Below are 20513 nucleotides of genomic sequence, written 5' to 3'. Positions count from 1 at the left end.
ATCTCACTTCGGATCCTGAGTTTGAATGGCTGAAGCAGAGCCGTGCAGCAGTGCGTTTTGGGCTCACTCGCTCACGAGAAGTAATGTTAGAGAGATGACAGTCCACTCCCATCAGCAAGCCCTTTCAGGGGGTTCCTGGGAGTACAATGGCTGGGGCTGGTGAGCTAAAGCGACATGAGGAATGGTGCTCAGAGACCGTACAGCAAGCAGCGGCTATTCATGAGTCACTGGGCATGCATATTCCCCAGCTTGCAGAGGGGAAGGGCTGTGTGTAAACACACTCGAATAAGTGTCTGCTGTTTAATTTGAAATCACGCCTTTGATAACTGTTATTGTGATTGCAGGTGGATTTAGGAGGTGGGGCTGTTCAGGGAAGTGGAGCTGGGTAAAGGGTAACTCTAGATCTACCGGGTCAGAGAGCATGCCTCCTGGCAATTAAAAGGCGAGAGACAGCGAGAGAGTGCGTGCGCAAGCAAAGCACTGAGGCAAGTGCATTTTCCTCCTGCCATAGGTGCTCTGAGCCTGGCTCAGTCAAACTGCCCCATGTTTGTAGCTGTCACAATCATGATTCTACATGTCCCCCTCGGAAGAGGTTCTAGACAGTGCAGTACAGCTGAGTGGGTGACAGAGAGGCTAATAGGGGACTGGCTGGTGTGGGGCTTGGTAATGGGATAGAGAGATTCTCGCTTTCAAATCGCTGGCTGGAATCCAGACTAGGCTGGGAAGGACCAATAGTTAGTTTCAGTGGGTGCCTGTGACCTCTGTGGGAGAGGCTCAGCTGGTTTTGGTCCAGAGCTTCAAATCGAGGTATCCCTGTGACAGAACCAGCGCTACTCAAGTGCTACTGGCAGCCTCTGCAGAGAGGCCAAGGTCAGAAGAGGTGTCCCAAGGGTGGGGTGGAAAAAGCATCTGTGCTGTCTCCTCTGTGTGAAGAGAGGACATCCGTCTTCAGAGTTCTCCATCAGGTCCCCGTCATCAGCGCTAAATTCGCTTCATGATTTTTTAAAGGGCTCCATAAGAATCGAGCTAACTCTGCTTAAGCCACAGCTCAGTTCAGTAGGAAATACAGCCAAAAACTCAGTACTTCCTTGCAGCCGGGCAACTGGAAGCGGTTCAGTAATAAATTATTCAGCTCATGGGATGTTACGAGCATGCAGTTCTAATGCAGCTGCCAGGATCCATTCCAATGTATTTGTGGTCTCTCCAGAGGGAGATACCCAGCATGAGTATATCTGTGAGTAAGCTATGGCTTACTCATAGAATTATTGAGGGCGGTTAGGAAAACTGGCTGCAAAACAGTGAATTAGTCTCCACCTTAACTAGAGCAGTGCCACCGACCTACTGTAATTTGGCTTGCAAATTTGGGTAGTCCATCACAGCAAATCTGAACTCACAGGACTCAAATCTGTTTTCAAATGCACGGGAGTTACTGCAGGGAGCCAACAGCAGAATTTGGCCCCTTTTTCTCTAAACCCACCCAGCCCAATGCACATCTGTGGAAGGCTACATCTCTTCTCCTGAGCTGATGACTCTACATCTTTCCAAGGCATCTACTTCCCCTGGCCAAATGTCTTAGTTATTAAGCATTTTCCCCCTAGACAGCTTAATTTTATACATGGTGATAGCATGTAAATCCCCAGATGACTGACTTCCCTGGGAGAAAGTTAAGGGGTGTCCTATCAAATGCCTTTCCAGTGCTGAAATTTGCTGCTTCTACTGAACTATCCATTAAAAGCCTGATCCTGGAACGGGACCAGCATGCTGGCACCGATCCAGCAAGGTACTTAAGCATGTACTTAAAGTTATGTGTGCAAGTAGTTTTATTAATTTCAATAGGAGTGCTTAACGCTAACCAGCTCTGCTGTGATTTGCTGGATTGAGGACTGCACCATGCAGCATCAGACCTTATGCCTTTTAACCTCCAGTGGGTGAAAATTACAAACGGGGCCCATGATTAGTTTTTTCAAACACATCCTGGCTGCTCCGTCTCAGTATATGTTCTTTCAGATGCTTAAACGTAGAAAGCCTGATTCTCACTTAGAGAATGACACTTGAGTTCCCCAGTATCCTGCCAACAACTTTCCTACTCCAGTATGTTAATTGGCTCCCACATTTCCATACTCTTCTAAGAGGAGGGGCAGCTCTCCCAGGGTAAACTTTCTCACGCCAACAAGCAGCACTTAACACTAGATATGAGTTGAATCATGTCTGTTCCTCTGCACTATTAGAGATGACTCATGTCGACAGGAGCAGGAGCCTTTGTTTTCAGGTATTTTATGGGAGAACGTTATTCCAGTGTATCAGTTTAATAAAAATTCAGACTGTATATTCCTGCAGAGTTTGTAATCCCAGGATTAAAGGCTCTGACACCACTTTGCGATCATTAATTAAGTTAGACTTGCAGTGAGATGAGTCACTGTTATTAACCCTGTGCTATGGATTGGTAAATCCAGGGGAAGAGCAGTTAAAAGGCCATTGTTTTCAAATTTGGCTGGAGTTGGTGGAAGCTGCTGTCACTCAGGCCACTTTTATTTAGGCACCTGAGACCAGGTTTTCAAGGGTATTTAGGCACCTAAAAATGCAGAGAGGCACCTACTGGGATTTGAAAAGAACCTAAGAAGGTAGAGTCCTTATTCCAAGACTAGAAGGGACCACTGCGCCCATCTAGTCTTACCTCCGGCCGAGCACAGCCAGAGAACTTCCTTGAAATAATTCCTAGAGCAGATCCTTTAGAAGAAGGCACCCAACTTTTGCAGAAATCACTGGGAATTAGGTGCCCAACCTCAAGTGCTTCGTAGATGCTTCTTTAGGCACCTAAATACCTTTGAAAATCTGGTTTTAGTCTAGGACTAAGTAGCCTAAGGGTGTCAGACCTTCTACTCCCACTGAAAATCAATGGGGGATAGAAGCTGGGCTGAGCCTCTTAAGGTCTGTCCAAAATTCCCACCCCACATTTCAAAACTTTGGCCCAAGGGACTTAGCCGAGGACAGGCAGTGAGTCAGTGATAAAACCCAGGAGTCCTGACTCCCGATTTACCAGAGTGCAATGCACAATGGCAGTCCAGGGAAGGAGCGAGACAGGTGCATCTGCTTGGTGCTTTTTGATGAAGTTAGACATACAAAGGAACAAGGACAGTTTCTGCAGACACCGTGTGTCCCCCTTCTGCGTGCATGGCTAATTCTGGCTGCTCTCATTTAAGGACATCTCCTCCAGTCCGCGTCTCGTGGAGCTAGTTGCGCATTTCTGAAGGGGCAGGGGAGATATTTCCCTTTCCAGAGAGCAAATCCTACGTGGCTCACTCAGGTTTTATTCAGGCCAAGCCCACGCTGATGTCCCTGCTAGTTCTGCCTGGAATATAACCTGCGGAAGGGCCCCACCGCCAGGCTGTCTGTGTGTGCGCCGTGTATCTGCATGCCCATGTGCATGTAGGCAGCTGGGAGGGCAGAGTGCAGGTACTCTCCCTTCTCAGGTATCTCTAGCTACCTGGCCTTTCTTCCCAGTGCTACAGCTGGGGAATGGCCAGGCAGGAGGCTAAGCCGGAATTAGATGCTTCAGAAGAAGTGTGTATACAGAGGGAGCCTGGGCCACAGATAAGGGGGGAATCCCCCCTAATTTGCATGCAGTTTAATTGCTCCCATTTGACTAAAGTCAATGTTTGTTTGAGCAGCTTGCCCCCCCCCCCCCCCTTGGATAATAATAACCCTAGGTCCTGAAGTAGGGCCTGTTTGAGGCATTGCACTTCTTCTGCCGCTGTGCTGTGCAAAATGCAACCCTCTCTACCCCATTTCTTTGTATCTGGCTCCCCCTTCCTCTCCGCTCCCTTCTTTTCCCTGTCCCCAACCCTGCCCCCTTTTTGACTCTAGCATTGCCATGCTCTTCTGATGCCAGTTAAGACTACAGCAGCGCAAGCTTACCTCCAGCGGCATAGTGCAGCACAGAGAGTACGCTGGCTGTGGGCAACGTGTCTCAGTTATCCAGTCTCCTTCATATCCACAATGACGACACCCATGTGTGCTCAAAAACCATCTCAGCCCACCCCCTAGGCATAAAATGGACTTGACTTATCATGAGATTTTAAAATAATACACGGAGGGGAGAGGGCTGGGGTTATTTACCTTCTGGTTGTTGAGCCTTTAAGCTTTTTTTCTGCCAGCAGAGGGGTAGGAACTTACTTTTTGTTTTTTAAATGAAAGCTGAGCATCTTGTGTTATCCCATGACTCCAGGAGCTGGAGTCTTAAGAACACCTGCAAGAGTCACAAGCCTTATGATGATAGCCTGGGAGTTGAGAACATCGTAGCGCACTTCTGATGTCATTTACAACTCCAGCAGAACAATCGTCGTCCTCATGGCGCAGCTCTGGTTCACAGACGTTACATGGGTTGCAAGGTCCATCCCATCCCACATCCTCTCCTCCAAAGCCTAGTGAAGTCAGTGGGAGTCCTGGACTTTATTAGGCTCCCAGTTTATTGGATCTGTCTGTAACACACGTCACTGCCAGTGTGCAGCAGCAGTCAAAAAAGCTAACAGAACCAAGGTTAAGAACCATTAGGAAAGGGATAGATAATGAGACAGGAAATAGCGTATTGCTTCTTTATAAATCCATTGTACGCCCACAGCTTGAATAGTGTGTGCAGATCTGGTCGCCCCATCTCAAAATATATATATAGGAATTGGAAAAGGTACAGAAAGGGCAACAAAAATGATTAGGGGTATGGAACAGCTTCCATAGGAAGAGAGATTAAAACAACTGGGACTTTTCAGCTTGGACAAAAGACGACTAAGGGAGGATATGATAGAGGTCTATAAAATCATGACTGGCCTTGAGAAGGTAAATAAGGAAGTGTCATTTACTCCTTCACATAACACAAGAACTAGGGGTCACCCAATGAAATTAATAGGCAGCAGGTTTAAAACAAACAAAAGGAAGTACTTCTTCACACTACGCACAGTCAGGCTGTGGAACTCATTGCCAGGGAATGTTTTGAAGGCCAAAACTATAAGAGGGTCCTTAAAAGAACTAGGTAAGTTCCTATTAGCCAGGATGGGCAGGATATAAAATCATGCTCTGAGTTTCCCTAGCCTCTGACTGCCAGAAGCTGGGAATGGATGCGAGGGGATGGATCACTCTGTGATGGCCTATTCTGTTCATTCCCTCTGAAGCACCTGGCATTGGCCACTGTCGCAAGACAGGATACTGGGCTAGATGAACCATTGGTCTGACCCTGGCTGGCTGTTCTTATGTTATCCTTAGGCAGCGGAGCACTTACCAGAGCGTGCAGTGTCCCTTAGTACGTCTCTTCCAAATGGCTGGGATGGAAGGATGAAGTGGCATAGCAGGTATGGCCTGCCTCACTGGAGGAGTTTGTTCCCCAGGATTGCCTCCTCCTCCTTGGAGGGCCTGGGGGAGATCCTGACACCTACTAGGTGTTGGGTTGGGTTAGGATGAGGCATGTGGAGCAGCAGTTGAGTAACACACAGAGCAGAGGTGGGCAAAACAGGGAGCGTCTGTCAAGTTATTTTGTTTGGCAGAACAAAATCTGGGCATGTTTTGGATCATGTGTCATGGGGTGGGAGGCCTGGCTTTGATCTATTGTTTGGCCACGCGAAGCAAAACCCTATGCGCAACCTGATGGCATTTCTCTGGCTGGCTGGAGCACGGTAACTTTTGAACACCATATCCAATCAATGCCAAAATGTCTGGGAAAGTTCTAGGTATCAATGGGCAGAACCCTATTGATTGTCCTGAAAATCAGAAAAGCCCAGAAGAGGGAAATAGGGAAACATGGGGTCCCAGGCATCTGGTTAGCAGACCCATCAGCTTTAACAAGCTCTTCAATTGTCTTCAGTTGTCAAAGAATCCGTTGATGTCATCCATTAAAGACTTTCTGTGTAATACCCTCATTTCATCTCTGCCCGTTATCCAAACAAAGTTTTAAATGTTGACATCCTGAATGACTTATCCTTCAGACTGAAAGAAAAGATTTACTTTAACAAGTTAGTAATTATACAGCCTTAACTACGTAATTTTTATATATGCCTCTAAAATAGAGGGGACACACCCAGAGCCCCTGGTGTGAGGGGAGAATGGGGGACACACAGAAACCCTGCCATGAGGGAGGTGATAGCTGGATCCCTGAAATAGAAGGGGATGGAAAGATGGCACACAGTGACGTAGTGAAGAAAATGGAAGGACGCAAACGAGTCACTGACGTGTGCAATGAGGCTGGCTGACAGAAGCATCAAAATGTGTGACCCTCTCATTTTTATCATCAGCCATTCATCCATAATAGTATTGCCATTGCATGCTCTTTCCCAGTAATAATATCAAACCGGTACACCTCAATACTTCACATTTGGCCCAATGATCAGTTTGGAAGTAAGGTGAGCTGGGCTCTTGGAAGACCCACCAAAAGCGGGAAGAAAAGGAGGTTGTAGCACTTGGAATTGCATGGCCCAAAGAGCATGAGATTGCACATTTAATAAGATGGGAACTCCTGACTAGCAAGTTATATGATCCTGAATTACCATATCAGAGCGGAATAATTACATACAAAGGACCATAGCAGTGCAGGCTAAAACAAGGTGATGGTTGAACTGGTTTGGATAAGATAAGAGCTGAGTTATATCTTGGCCCAAAACTCCTTTCAGAATAGTTCAGTTCACTGGATATGTGTTACAGAGAGACCCAGGGCAAAGCCCTGGATCCAAACATTCCCAAACTTTGTGAAAGCTCCAGTCTGGAACCCGTCTGTGTCTCGTGCTTTCCTCTTGTACAGTTCATTCCTTCTTTTGCCCACTGATTTCTGCTGGGGCTGGAAGCAGAAGCACCAAAATACTGTCAGGAATCCCACAGTTGTTCCAGGATGGTTGTTTGCTAAGCCACCTATTTCTCTGCCTTACTTAGCATGGAGAGACTCTGTCCCCAAGTAGGGGATTCCCCTTTAATAGCACCTTGAGGATTTATAGGTAAGTTCTGCTGCCTGGATAGGTAGATGAGTCGCTGAGGAGAGACGTACCCTGAGTTTGAGGGGGTGGTATTCTCAATACAGAACATCATAAGCTTGGCCAGCAATGCCTGTCTGCAGCTGGTCATCCTGTAGTGATGGGCAAGTGATGAAAAACGTTTGCAGCCCGTAACCCTGGATGGTGAAAAACCCAGGAGGTTATACATGGTGGAGGATCCTGATAAGTGTAAGTTGATCGAGGACCCGACTGCTAGGGCGATGGGTATTTATGGAGTGCAGATATCTAGGTAGACCACACAGGAAGTTGTCTTGTGGATCCAGCATTGCGTAACGTTAGTGATGTTTAGGCTTGAAGCACGTGACAATAGAGCGGCTGTCTTGGCAGCTCTGTGGGTTTGTGGTGAAGCTACCTAGCTAGCTGGCGTCTGTGCTGTAACGTCATTGTCTCTGAAACGTTCTTGGCATGTTTGTTTTCTAGGCTGGTGGATGACCGGTGCGTGGTGGAGCCAGCAGCCGGCGATCTGGACAACCCACCCAAGAAATTCCGGGGTAAGAGGCCGTGTGGGCAGGTCAAACGGCCTGGGGAGTTGCTGCTTGTGTGTGTGTGTGTGTGTGTGTGTGTGTGTGTGTGTTTTTCTTATGAAGCCTGCCACTGGGACACGCTGCCTACTGCTGCAGAATGTGGGCAACAGCTTGCACTCCTCTGTCGTAGCCATAGTACAGAAGTCAGTATCGCAAATGATCCCTTCCCCCTTCATGTTAATTGGTGCCAGGATTGCAAATGGCCCCCTCCCCCCCATGGTAGCCTGAGCAGAGAGGCAGTGCACCGAATGGCCCATGGCTCCTTAGCTCCCCTCTCTGTCAGGGCTGAATACCATTTGCGTACCACTGCGGGGAGGCTTGCCCTGCTGCCATACACACTCTGGATTGTCAGAGCTTTCAGTCTCCAGGGATGTCCAGCTGGGAAATAAATCCTCCTGCACCCTCATAGCCTTTCGGGCTTCTTAGACTCTACGGCCAGAAAGGACCATCATGATCATCTAGTCTGACCTCCTGCACGTTGCTGGCCACAGAACCTCACCCAGCCACTCCTGTGATAGACCCTCACCTCTGGCTGAGTTGCTGACGTCCTCAAATCGTGGTTGAAAGAGTTCAAGTTGCGGATAATCCACCATTTACACTAGTGTAAATTTGCAAGTGACCCGGGCCCCATGCTGCAGAGGAAGGCGAAAACCCCCCAGGTCTCTGTCAATCTGACCTGGGGGAGATTCCTTCCTGACCCCAAATATGGTGATCAATTGGACCCTGAGCATGTGGGCAAAACCCACCAGCCAGACCCGTGGGAAAGAATTCTCTGTAGGAATTCAGAGCCCTCCCCCATCTAGTGTCCCATCACCAACCGTTGGAGATATTTGCTGCTAACAGTCGCATGCCATTGGAGGCAGTCTCATCATCCCATCCCATCCGTAAACTAACGAAGCTTGGTCATGAAGCCAGTTAGGTTTTTTTGTCCAGGTTTGTTCCAGAACTTCACTCCTCTGATGGTCAGAAACCTTTGTCTAATTTCAAGCCTGAACTTGTTGATGGGCAGTTTATATCCATTTGTTCTTGTGTACACATTCGTGCTTAACTTAAATAACTCCTCTCCCTCCCTGGTATTTATCCCTCTGATGTGTGTATATGTAGAGAACAATCATATCTCCCCTCAGCCTTCTTTTGAGGCTAAACAAGCCAAGCTCTTTGAGTCTCCTCCCATAAGGCAGGTTTACCATTCCGCGGATCATCCTAGTAGCCCTTCTCTGCACCTGTTCCAGTTTGAATTCATCTTTCTTAAACATGGGAGACCAGAACGTTGTTCCTTTTTCCATTCCTGGAAGTAGTGCGATACCAGGTTGATGCGTGGCGTGGATGGAGCAAGCTCCTATTCCATCTCACTGTTCCAAAAATCCATTTAATATGTACTTCTCACAGAACATACTGATTCCTCCAGTGGCTACTGACATTATGACTTGGAGAAACTGGCTGTCACAATGCCCAGGCTTTGCTGTGAACGAAAAGGAGAATTTGTACCACTCCCAAGATCTGGTGGCTTAATGGCAAGCGATTATTATTTTTTATTTGTATTACAATAGCACCAACCGAGATCAGGGCCTCATTGTGCAAGGTGCAGCACAAACCCACAGTGAGAGACAGTCCCAGCCTATAGAGCTTGCCATCTGAATAGACAAGGCAGATGAAGGAATGATTTCTAGCCCCGTTTTACAGTTGGGGAAGCAAGGCACAGATTTGCCCAAGGAATTGGTGGCAGAACCAGGAACTGAATCCAAATCTCTATAGAGTCCTCCTCCAGTGCCTTAACCACAGTTCATCCTTCCTCTCTGAAGGTTGGCCTGGTATTCTGACTCATGTTCCTTGTTGTGCCTGCATTCGTGTACCTGGCTGCGGGTGAAGCAAAAGTCACTGGAGGAGGAAGGGATGCGTGACTGGGAGAGACGGACGGATGGATGGACAGCGACAAGCATCTGTTTCGTGACAAGCCTATTGGCACTAGGCGCTAACTGTGTCAGAGGTCCAGCGCTTGCTCTGCTTCGCTGCCACTCTCAGGGAGAGATTAAGCCGCCCTGTCGTGAAGCTGGCAGGATTTAGAGAGATGCATTAAATCCCCATCCGTTCTTGGCTGTCACGCTCTAGCTGCCCCGCCCCATCCTGGTGTGAGCCTCAGTCATTATTTCCCATTCTCAGTGAGACGCAGCCACTGCAGAGTTTCCCTTTGTGAGCTGGCTTTCTGGAGTCCTGATCCAAATGGAAAAGGTGATGCATCCAGGGAGGGGCAGGGTGGCTCCTGGCTTGTAGAAATGGACTGGTGAAGCCAGAAGTTTCCTCTCTCTTTCCTGGACACCTTCCATTTTCTAGCCCGTCTGTGTCCGATCCTGCGAGGCATGGAACGCGTGCAGCTGCCAGCGCCTCTCAGGGTTGGGACTTTGCGGGTCTCTTACCCAGTTCTCAGCACACAGGCTCAGGGACTGGAAGAAGAGCAATGGATACTCTCTTCCTCTTCACTCATTTGGGTTGAGGCTTCGCTGCTTTCCATGGTCTAAGCAGAGGCAGCAGGGCGAATGAGCAGGGATCCCCAGCCACTGGGATCTGCTACTCCCTCCTCAGACCTGGTCCTCCAGGCACCTCTAGCTCAGCCATATTGTCCTTGAAGGAATTTGGCTTTCCAGGGCTGCCTTCCCTCCCACATGTGGCATAGATGAGGAAGAAGCAGACACTATTATTTGTCTTGTGCGTAGTGCCTAGGGACCCCACTGTGCTAGACGCTGAAACAAAAATGAGAGGCCCTGCTGCAAACAAAGCAAGAGATGGATGCAGAGAGGTGGATGCAGACAGACAGACAGACGGAGGAAGCACAAGGAGCAATGAAAGCAGAGCTCACAGCACCCCCATTGCCACAGTTACTGGAGGCATCACAGCAGGGGGAGAGGGGTTTGAAGGAGGACAGCGAGGAGATCTGGCGGACATTTGCGTTGGGCTGGAAGATGTGGTCCCATTACTACCTGTATGTACAGCACCTTGCACAGTGGGGCCTCGACTTGGTGGAGACCTCCAGGTGCTACTGCAGCATAAATGTTAAATAATAATTAACTACACGACGCTCAAATATCATCAATTTATCAAGACTGCCCCCAACTGTAGCTGAAGTATCTGTACTCTCTAAGAGATTGAACTTCTGCCCTACTGCACAACCTGACACAGCACCAACGTGGAGAACTAGAAGAATTCTTCCACCGACTCCGCCTTGAAGAATTCTTTCACAAGAATGCCGTCACCACTCACTATTGCTGTCAGTCATAAGAAAAATAATCATCTGACTGGATGCTGTGGCGTGGATGAAACCACAGTCTTGGTCATTACATCCGGACTTTCTTAACACACTCAAAACTGCCTTCACCAAACTAGGACACGCCACCAGAAAAGATCACATCATGGAACGGGCCACCTAAATATCCCGAGAGAACCTGCTTCAATACAGAAACAAAACCCCCTCCGACTGCGACCCCTAGCTGTCACCTACCACCCCACACTGGAACCTGTATGGGGTATCCTCAAACTACAACCCAAACTCGATGGGGACCCCATCCTGAAATAAATCTTTCCTGAGCCCCCTCTTCTGGCCTTCAAACAACCCCCTACCTCTCCTAGCTCATCATCAGAAGCAAGCTCCCCACAGACCAGGACACGCCAACTCAAAAGCGTCACCTGACCCTGCCAGAATAACAGATGCAAAACCTGCAAGCACAGCTCCACCGCTACAGTGATTGATGCTCCCCACAACACACCTTTCAAGATATCGTTACATGTGGGGTACCTCCTCCAGTGCACTAAATTCTCCCCAAACCAACTGTGGGTAAAACCAGAGCATCGCTCTCGAATGAATTCACACAGGAAGCTGATAAAAGACAAGAACACCTTCTCAACTGTGGATGACACTTTTCACAAAGCGATCGCTCCATATCTGACCTCTCAATCCTCATCCTCAATGGAAACCTGCACAACGCTTTCAAAAGATGAGCCTGAGAGCTTAAATTCATAACTCTGCTAGACACTAAAAAGTGTGGTCTTAATAAAGACACTGGCTGTATGGTTTATTACAGCTATCTGTAACCCACTAACCCCCTCATTTTGTTCTATGACTACAGGAGTGTTAACGGGTCACTTGGCCTTGAAGGATCCCTTAGACTATGTGCTAACTACTTCTGCTAAACTATCTGTTTGATCTTGTATTTAGCTGTGACACGCTCAGTGCCTTTCCCAGGCCTGGAGAAGAGCTCTGTGTAGGTCTTCTGACAGTGGTGAAAGAGACACCAACAGAAGTTGGTTCAATAAAAGACATTACCCCCCACCCCTTGTCTCTCTAATATCCTGAGGCAGACATGGCTACATCAACACTGCACACAAATAATGATTAATGCAGAAATTACTCAACTTCCTGGAGATCTTCATGCCTGGAATATCGCTGATAAGAACGCTGTGGCTTGACCGGATTGCATATGCCAAATAAATAAATAGTGCATCCTCCTCAGCCACTGCTAACCCCGGAGGCTGCCGGGGGGCTGTGCTGGGATGGCCCAAATAATGCTAAGTCAGATGCATCTGAGGATGGTGTAAACACCCCTCCCCCATAATATACCTCCTTGTGCATTATTACTGTTTATGGCATGCACCTAGCACGCTTGGCACTGTGCAAAATATAAAGGAAGCAGTAGTTCTTACACCGAGGAGCTTCTGTTTTAATTTGATTAGATGGCGTAGGCCAGATGCAGAACGCACCAGATCTCTCCAGCCTGGTGTACACTCCAAGCACCGCAGATAAGAAGCAATACCACAGTGCACAGGGGAGAGAGCTTTTCCCCAGCTGGTGGTCAGGTTTATATTCTTGATGGTGATGGTTGTTGTTGTTTGTGTCTCTTTCATCCTGGCTACTGTAACTTCTGGTGCATTTCCCACTCATCCCTGTGTGCCTAATCCTCTTTCAAACCTTAGCTGTTTGCTTTAACAGGATCTTACAGTGCTGAGTTCCACCTGTATCATTGCATGTTGCAATAGGAGTTTCTCCTTGTATTGAGTTGAAACAGAAAATGGTATGCATTGCTTTCTGCTGTCATCGTCAAAGCTGCCATTTTGTGTGTTTGGGTTGATTGAGTGTGATCTGGGACACACACATGCACACTCTCTCTCTCTCTCTCTCTCTCTCTCTCTCTCTCTCTCTCTCTCTCTGTGTGCCCTCACATGCAGCTTTTACTTTTGTCCTCATATTGTTTCCCTTGCTCTGACCCAGAGTAAAAGTGAGCAGTTGTGCTCTGTAGATGGAAAAATGCATAACGGGGACAAAAGCTCCAGAGGCTGGGGGTGGAACGCTTTTGTCCTCACCCCAAGCCTTGGGTCCTGTGATTTTGGTGGGCCTTCTAGGTGGAACAGACCTTGCAGGCCTGTGGTTCTGCTTTGCCATTACAGGGTTGCATGCACTTGATTCTGAGAGCAAAAGCCAGCAAGCTTTATCCAGCTCCCTGGCTCCATCCTGCTCTCCTGACATCAGTGATACTCTTGCCTTTGACGTGGACAGGAGCAGCCTAAGGTTATTACGGTGAAACCTGTGCTAGCAGTGAGGGTTCCCTGTTCTAACAGCCAGGAGAATCTCCCTCTCTAGAGACGGGCATGAATCAAAAGCCTGGATCCAAACTCTTTTGTTCTCTTGTTAATGCATTTCACTGTGAAGGAGGGGGGAAAATAAACAAATAATGGTCCTGATTGTTACTCCATTGTCACTCTTGGGCAAGGGATGGAGAACGGAGGCTTTAGGTGACTTTAAGCTCTCTTTGCTGTCTCTGTATTTTGTGGCTGTGCAGGGCCTTGCCCGGTGTAAGTTAGAATAGCCTCAGGGCTGCTCTAATTTATGCTCAGCTTCTGATAGCCCCTGTGGGACCTGGGAAGTGGAAAGTAGCCATAAAACAGTGTGTTCTGGCCCTGCCCCTGATCAACACCTATGCTGGGGAGCAGGGCCGGTTTAGGGCCCTTGCCCCGGGTCTGTACTGGCTGGGCCGACCCCGCTGCACACAGGGGAGCTGTTCTGTCCCTTTTCTCGGGGAGCTGTTTCTGTCCCTTTTACAGCCCCTTGATTTGCCTGAGTGGCAGAAAGGGGTTTTAGTGCAAGTGAGAATCAGATCTGATGATTTAAAAAATGCTGAAAAACTCTTTGAGAGTCTGTCCCTCTAGCTGCCTCTAGGCTGGGAACACATAGTTCAGCTGTGTGGTGCCTGGGCTGGCCAGGGCAACAGAGCCTTCTGAAAGAAGCCCGGCAAGTCCTGTTTGCTTGCTTTTTTGTGGTTTCCCCCCAGGCTCTTCTGAGAGCAAACCAGGCGTTTAACTCCTCCACTTTGTCGGGCAGATAATGTGTTTTTTTGTTTTTTTTATTAATGGACTTTTACGTGGGGGATATAACAGACAGCATAATTGCTGTGTGTGAGTGTATGGAACAAGGACATGTGGGGCTTGATCCTGCCCGGTGCTGGGTGCCTCCTGCCAGTTGCTGTGCTCACTCAACTTCCTCCAGGGGCTCAGCACCTAGCTGGATGGGCAGGGCCTGAAAAATTTCAGTAATGCGTTCACTCCTTTGCTCAACCTTTGGACTATAGGATTCTGGTTCCAGCTCCTCAGGGGGTTTCCAGGGAAGGCCTTGATTCTCCAGGTGTTTAAATTCAGTTCAGTTTAACCCCTGCCATGACCTACTTGAGAGCACATGCATGCTGCCCTGGGTTTGCTCCAAGAATTGCAGTGGAGAGCAATGGTGAAACTAACATAATGCAGGCTAAGGGCTTACCCCAGCCAGCCCTGTTAACTTTTTGCTTACAGAGGGTTGGTGGGTGGAATAGTGGTTAAATTAAGAGGCTGGGAATCAAACTCTAGGCTTCAAATCCTGCCTTTGCTACAGGCTTTCTGCATGATCCTGGGCAAGTCACTAAATCTCTGTGCTTTGGTTTCCCTGTCTGTAACGGGATAATACTAAGATGTGCATGAGCTGCTATGTTCAGTAGAGCTGGATGGGAAACAGGTTTCCTGGCCCGGGAATATTTTCAAGAGTTTTGATTTGGAAAACTGGAATTTTTTTTGGCAGCTTCAGAAGCATCGACAGTTTGGCAAATGGTTTTGGTCTCAGTGAATCGGCATTTTTCAACGCAAAACCATTTTGCAAAAAAATTTCCCACCCAGCTCTAGATTGCAGATCCCCTGAGGTTTAGGAGTGGTTTGCATCCCGGGCTTTGATTTGGAGCCATTTCTTAATAGCCATACTTTCTCAATTCCTACCTCACACGGCTCTTTTGCAGCCTCATTAACAAATTAATGAAAGCTCTCTGAAATCCTTGGATAAAAGTTGCTGCAGGCGAACAGAGTGTTTCCATGAGTAACCCTATTATAACCACCCCATTGGGGTGGAATGTAGGAAAACACTAATACAACTCCAGGTGCAGAGAGGAGACAGCAACACAGTCCTCTGATTTAGAGAGTCCCTGGCTATCTCTCTTAGCGTGGTATTTGGGGCCAGTCGTAAACCCAGCAGCCGCCATTCGGGTGGGATGAGAGTCACCCTGGAGTCCATTTCTAGTGATACAGCATCATAAGGGCTCCTTGGCATAGGATATGCCATTAGCAAACGGACTTGTGAAATGAGACATGAAACCTGGCTTCCTTCCAGAGGCCCAGAGCCGATGAGAACTGTGCCCTGTGCCTGTTCGTTTGTCACGCCCAGGTAAATAAATACATGCTCGCCAGCAACTTGGGACAGGAACCAAGGATGGAAAATGATTTTCTTCTTCTGTCTGAAGTTTCTGGGCTGCTATTTCAGGAGCAATTAAGAATGTTGGGACCTGTGATCTCTTCCTCTTCCAGCCCTTCCCTCCCCCAAAACAGCTTCTGAGCCTGATCAAATATGCAGCCTTTGGGGATACGAATGGCCTCATGTTTTCCATGGATTTGATCTCGCTTCTCAAGTCCATGAAGTAGAGCATCTGGATCATTGCATGGCCAGGGTCCTCCTTCCCTCCTTCCCCCACAAAAAAATCCTCTCCAGACTGAACAGCGTAGCGGGAGTGGGCATACTTGGACAATCTGTAGGCTGTAATGGATCCATCTGCTGCAGATGATAGATAATGTTGTCAGATAATTGACACATTTGGGGAACCAGGGTAAAACCCCTTGAATTTTGGCTCTTGAAACACAGGCCTCTGCCCAATGAGCTTAAAGAGCATTTCAGTAGCTACTGGTACCAATAGTAAGTCTGTTATCCTCTCTGTGAACATTCAGTAGGAGGCGCCATTGCACTCAGTCATATACACTAAGCTAGCGTGTTACATGACTTCGTTACACTCTGAAACCAGCTAAAGGAGTAATAAGCTCCCGTAGCTTATGTATCAAGGTGTCCTTCCTGCGTAGGATACCCGACCAGTGAGAGAAGTTGCATTTTGAAGCTGTATTTCACAGACTGATTGCTCAGTCACTCTGAATCCTGGGGAGTGAGGGGGCGTTAATTTCCTTGTGAACTGAGAGAACAGCTGAATTAATCTTCTTAACTGTTGGTTTTTCTAGTTTTACATCCAGTTTCTCTTGTACTTTATTTTAAGTACAACAGAGGAGAAGAACCCATTTGTTTTGAACATTTCATATATGGTCTCCATTAATATTCCAGGGGCCACACTCTTAAGCTTCGGGCTGGATTCTGCTGTGTGTTACACCAGGGTAAAATCTGCGTGACTTCACATAATTGAATGGAGTTACTCTGGATTGCACTGCTGTAAACGACATCACAATCTTGTTTTTGGTGTTTGACTTGGCTCGGCATGTATGCAAACCATGTGTTGGCATAGCCAGAAGAGCTAGTAACTGTGTGCAGACAGGTACTTATGTACTCAGTGACCTGTTTGAGGAAAGTGTCACAGTTTTAGGGTAACTGCATCTGTATTCCCCCTCCATGGTCCACCAAGCGCACCCGCTTAAAGGTTTCCATCTCCCAGCTATCACCTCTCTTGGGCAGAGACCCAGGCTGTGCAATTCCCTGCCTATGCTGTGATATCTCTAGCAAGCCAGATTGCCTAAAAAGCCAGCGTCTGTGCTTTGGTTTCTCTCCAGAGGTGATGCCCAGGGCATTGCCTGCAGTTGTAAGTTACCACACAGGTCTTTTTAAACAAGCACATTTATTCTTCAGGCGAAAGCATCACAGAGAAAACATGTTAAAAACAATAAAAGAACCTGCATACATGCTAATAAGCTTAACAGAGGTTACTACAACTCCAACCGCAGGCTCCAGTAGGTGTCAGTTCTTCAAACCCCACAACAGGGTTTCCCCATGGTTACAGGTTCATAATTGTCTCAGATTCAGAACCAGGCTGGACAGTTCAGCCATTTCTTTATACAGCTTGGCCTTTGATCTTGTCTCCCGAAAGAGGTAATCAGCAGACAGTGACCCTGTCCTCAGGGTGTCCCTTCCAAAGGCAAGCTTTGTGCATAACCAGAGTTGGGGCGTTTGCATTCATCTCCCCTTAGGTATTCCCCAGGAAATCCACTTCCAGTTATTGTCCCAAAAGTCCATTCTTATTTTGCACATTTTCATTATAATCCATTGAACTCCTCAGGCCCCACATTACATCTCCTGCCTTAGAGAGGTTACCTACAATCCTGGCCCCCGATAATACAGAAACTTTGCATTTAATTCAATGGACTCCAAAGAGACTTAAACTTAATTCAGTAAGGTCTCCCCAAGGAAATGCGGGAAATTGCTGTATCTGTCACAGCATGTACCGGACTGTCACTGCAGAATACCCAGGCTGAAAGTCTTACCAGTTTGCATGATAATTTCTGATGTGAGCAAGTAGATCTGAAAGTCAAGGAGCAGGTTAAACCAGTGTGTCCTCTATACTTATCAGATGTGAAGCTGGAGCCCAGATCCTCATCTGGTCTAAACTGCCACTTCCCCACTGGCTTTCACCAGATGAGGGTGTGGCCCAGGGCCCCTGGAGTTGAAATGAAGTGCCCTTACCCCATTGCCACGCCAGGATCTTGGCTCAGCAATGGTCCTGACAATGTCCCTTCAGGCTTTGAACATGACCAGCCTTATTCCCACACTGCCCATCCATAGAAGTCGGTTCCCATGGGGGATATGCCACTGAGTGAACTGAGCATACCCCGCTAGTGACACTCTGTAACCCTTTGGCCTTCTGTCATTCTAGACTGTCTCTTCAAAGTGTGTCCCATGAACCGCTACTCCGCCCAGAAGCAATACTGGAAGGCCAAGCAAACCAAGCAGGACAAGGACAAGATTGCTGATGTGGTGCTGCTGCAGAAACTCCAGGTGAGGAGAACGTGACCAGCAAGCGCTAGTAAAATTCCAGGTGACAATCCTCGCAGTAGGGGGTAATGTTGTTAGATGGACTGGCTGAGGACTTGCCAACCTTTCTCCCACCACAACACACCCTGTCTTTCCCGGTGGCAGGCTCCTGGGAGGGCAGAGCCCTCTCTTGGAAATCTCTGTAGCTGGGCACACATCTCTCCTCACTTCTACCTGTCTTTATCTAGCAAGCTCCCCTGCAGTGTTCCGTCATCAGTATGAAACTCTCCCCCGTGAGCTAGAGGAGTAACTCTGTTAGGTGGTAGCAGTAGAAGGCTCTTACGTATCTTATATCTGTAAAATGGGGCTAGCAATACTTACCTCGTTTTGTAAAGCACTTTGCGATCTACAAATGACATGTGCTATGTCAGAGCTGAGCATTATTATTATATGATCCGGGTGCTAGAGAGGAACATATAACACATGTTGAACTGGTGGGGTATACTTGCATGAGACATCCTTCATGCAGGCTTTCGTGTGCTGCTACCTTCCAGTAATGAGATAAATTAGCCTTGGATCTTGTCCGCGTCTCCTTGCTTTTTCCTTTGCTTTTATTTCATGCCAGCTTCTCTGTCTTTGGCAGAAGGGCTCGCTCTTGGCACTGTGACCTTGTCATTGCCAGAGCTGCTCTTTGACAGTGACAAAATCAGGGAACCGATGATGAAGCAGGTTTATCGCTTCCACTGCGGTTAGAAATACCCTGGGCCAACTTCACTCCGGCCTAAGCAGCTTCAGAGGCTTCTGTGAAATGTCGCCCACTAAAGTCAGTGTGGAATTTGGCCCGATAGCTTTTATCTTTCCAGCTAATTTTATGCCAAGGTAGAACACTCTTCTGGGAGCCCCATGCCTGTGACAGAGGGAGAGTCATACATTTGAAGGCAGAAATGGACCACTGTGATAATCTAATCTGACCTCCTGCATAACACAGTCTAGACAGAGAATAGCATAGGCCACTGTGAAAGAGGGAGACTGTGTTTGTATCCTTTACAGGCTTGTACTGATTCTGATTTCTTCCGTTGCTCACACCCAGCCTCTACGCACTCCGTGGAAAAAATACAAACTGGCTGCCCCACTGAGTTTGTCTGACTGAGTCGGACGTATTCACGGGGACAGGCCTACAGGGCAAGAAGTTTCCTCTTTCTCATGGACTCTGGACAGCGCTATAGCCAAGGCCTTTGGGCGGGAGCGCCCTGCCGAAGTCGCAAACAGCTTCAGAAGCCTGGTAGCTACTTGAGCTTATCAGCCCTTTCCAGCTCAGGAGTGTCAGGGCTGGACAGTACCTGGAAGGGAATCCTCCAAGGGAAGTCCAAGAGAGAAGTGGTGCTAGGTGATTCTGTATCTGGCAATCTTCCCTCTGCATCTATTCAAACCAGTGCTGTTAGGGGAGGGAGGTGCTGTCCTTTGGAGGAGACTTAATGGAGATCCCTTTTTGCAAGAGTTGAGATGTCTGTACTCAACTCCATTCAAATCCCCATTAAAGACACCATTCTCTGCTGCCGTAGCGCTTCAGTGTAGATGCAGCTTCCTGCCAGCATAGATAATCCCACCTCCCTGAGAGGCAGTAGCTAGGTCGACAGAAGAATTCTTTCATCAACCAAGTGTTGCCTGCACAGGCACTTAGATCGGCTTACCTGCACCGCATAGCGCGGTGGATTTTTCACACCCCTGACCAAAGTAGTTAAACCAACCTAATTTTGCAGTGTAGACCAGGCCTCAGTCTCACCTGCCGACATGGACAAATACTTTGTAAGAAAAAAAACCATTTGGGAAGTCCTTTCCCTTTGGGGAACTCTTTGTATGTGAGACACACTGGAGCCAGACCCCTGGATCTGAACAGCCTGGACTTGGTGGGGGGGATCGGAAATTGGATTTAGTTCCACAAGGTGCTGCAGGCATTGGTCTCTCGGAAGCGGTGCTGGTGCAGCCGGTCAAACTTTTTCTTTTTCTTGCATACCCAGACCCAATTCAATGGGTTGCTCTTTTCCAAGTTTCCTGTAATTCAACCCTGGGGGCTGCTGCGTGTGGTCATCTGCTTATTTTCCTTGTGCTTCCTTTTGCAACCCACCCTTGTTTCTGATGAGCCCCGAGTCCCTTCCAAGCCGGGCATGCTCAGGCTCCCTCTCTCCTGCAGCTGGAGTGGAAATGGAGGCAAATGTTTATCCAAAGATTCCGAGGGATTAGGCTTTAATTAAAGAAAAGTGGCGGCAATCTTTTAAAGAGCTTTTGATTGTCAGTGAAGCAGCCTGAAAGCAGCAACATCTGCCAAGGCAGATTTGCAGTTGTGGCACTGCCTGCTTGGGTAGTTGTTTTAACCTTTTGCTTTCAAGGGACTGAATCATGGGTAATTGTTTTAAGCTATTTCTTTAAGGGACTGACTCATAGCTAAGGATTTTTCCAGCCCTGGATGTTCTGTCTGTGCCATTCTCAGCAGCTCGGGGCGCCTTTTCCCTTTCCCCCAGCTTCTTTCCTGTCCTTTGCCAGGAGGATACTGATGTGAACAGCAATCTCATCAACGTTAATTTCCCCTGTCCCCTATGTGAATTGGGGAGAAGGTGGAGACCCAGTGGGCTGATGGTGTTGTGCAAACTGGTTTAGGCATAGAAGAGTAGA

At 48.0% G+C, this 20513-nt stretch overlaps 1 protein-coding gene across 4 annotated transcripts in view; it reads left to right on the top strand.

The window, feature by feature from the left end:
• ITPR3 (inositol 1,4,5-trisphosphate receptor type 3) overlaps positions 1-20513 on the top strand; it is a 90371-nt gene that overhangs the window by 18246 nt on the left and 51612 nt on the right. For all 4 annotated transcript variants that reach the window (XR_010916934.1, XR_010916935.1, XM_067531841.1 and 1 more), the window contains exons 2-3: positions 7446-7516; positions 17746-17867. Coding sequence is in view for 2 of the 4 variants with exons in the window: in XM_067531840.1 (XP_067387941.1) it covers positions 7446-7516; positions 17746-17867 (193 nt within the window). In the remaining 2 variants the exon portion in view is untranslated. The remainder of the gene's footprint in view (positions 1-7445; positions 7517-17745; positions 17868-20513) is intronic.

The sequence above is a fragment of the Emydura macquarii genome, unplaced genomic scaffold (genome assembly GCF_026122565.2).
Source record: "Emydura macquarii macquarii isolate MOO-44397 ecotype Brisbane River unplaced genomic scaffold, CSIRO-AGI_Emac_v2 contig_3220, whole genome shotgun sequence".
Taxonomy (NCBI): Eukaryota; Metazoa; Chordata; order Testudines; family Chelidae; genus Emydura; species Emydura macquarii.
This window is presented reverse-complemented; position numbering and strand designations above follow the sequence as displayed.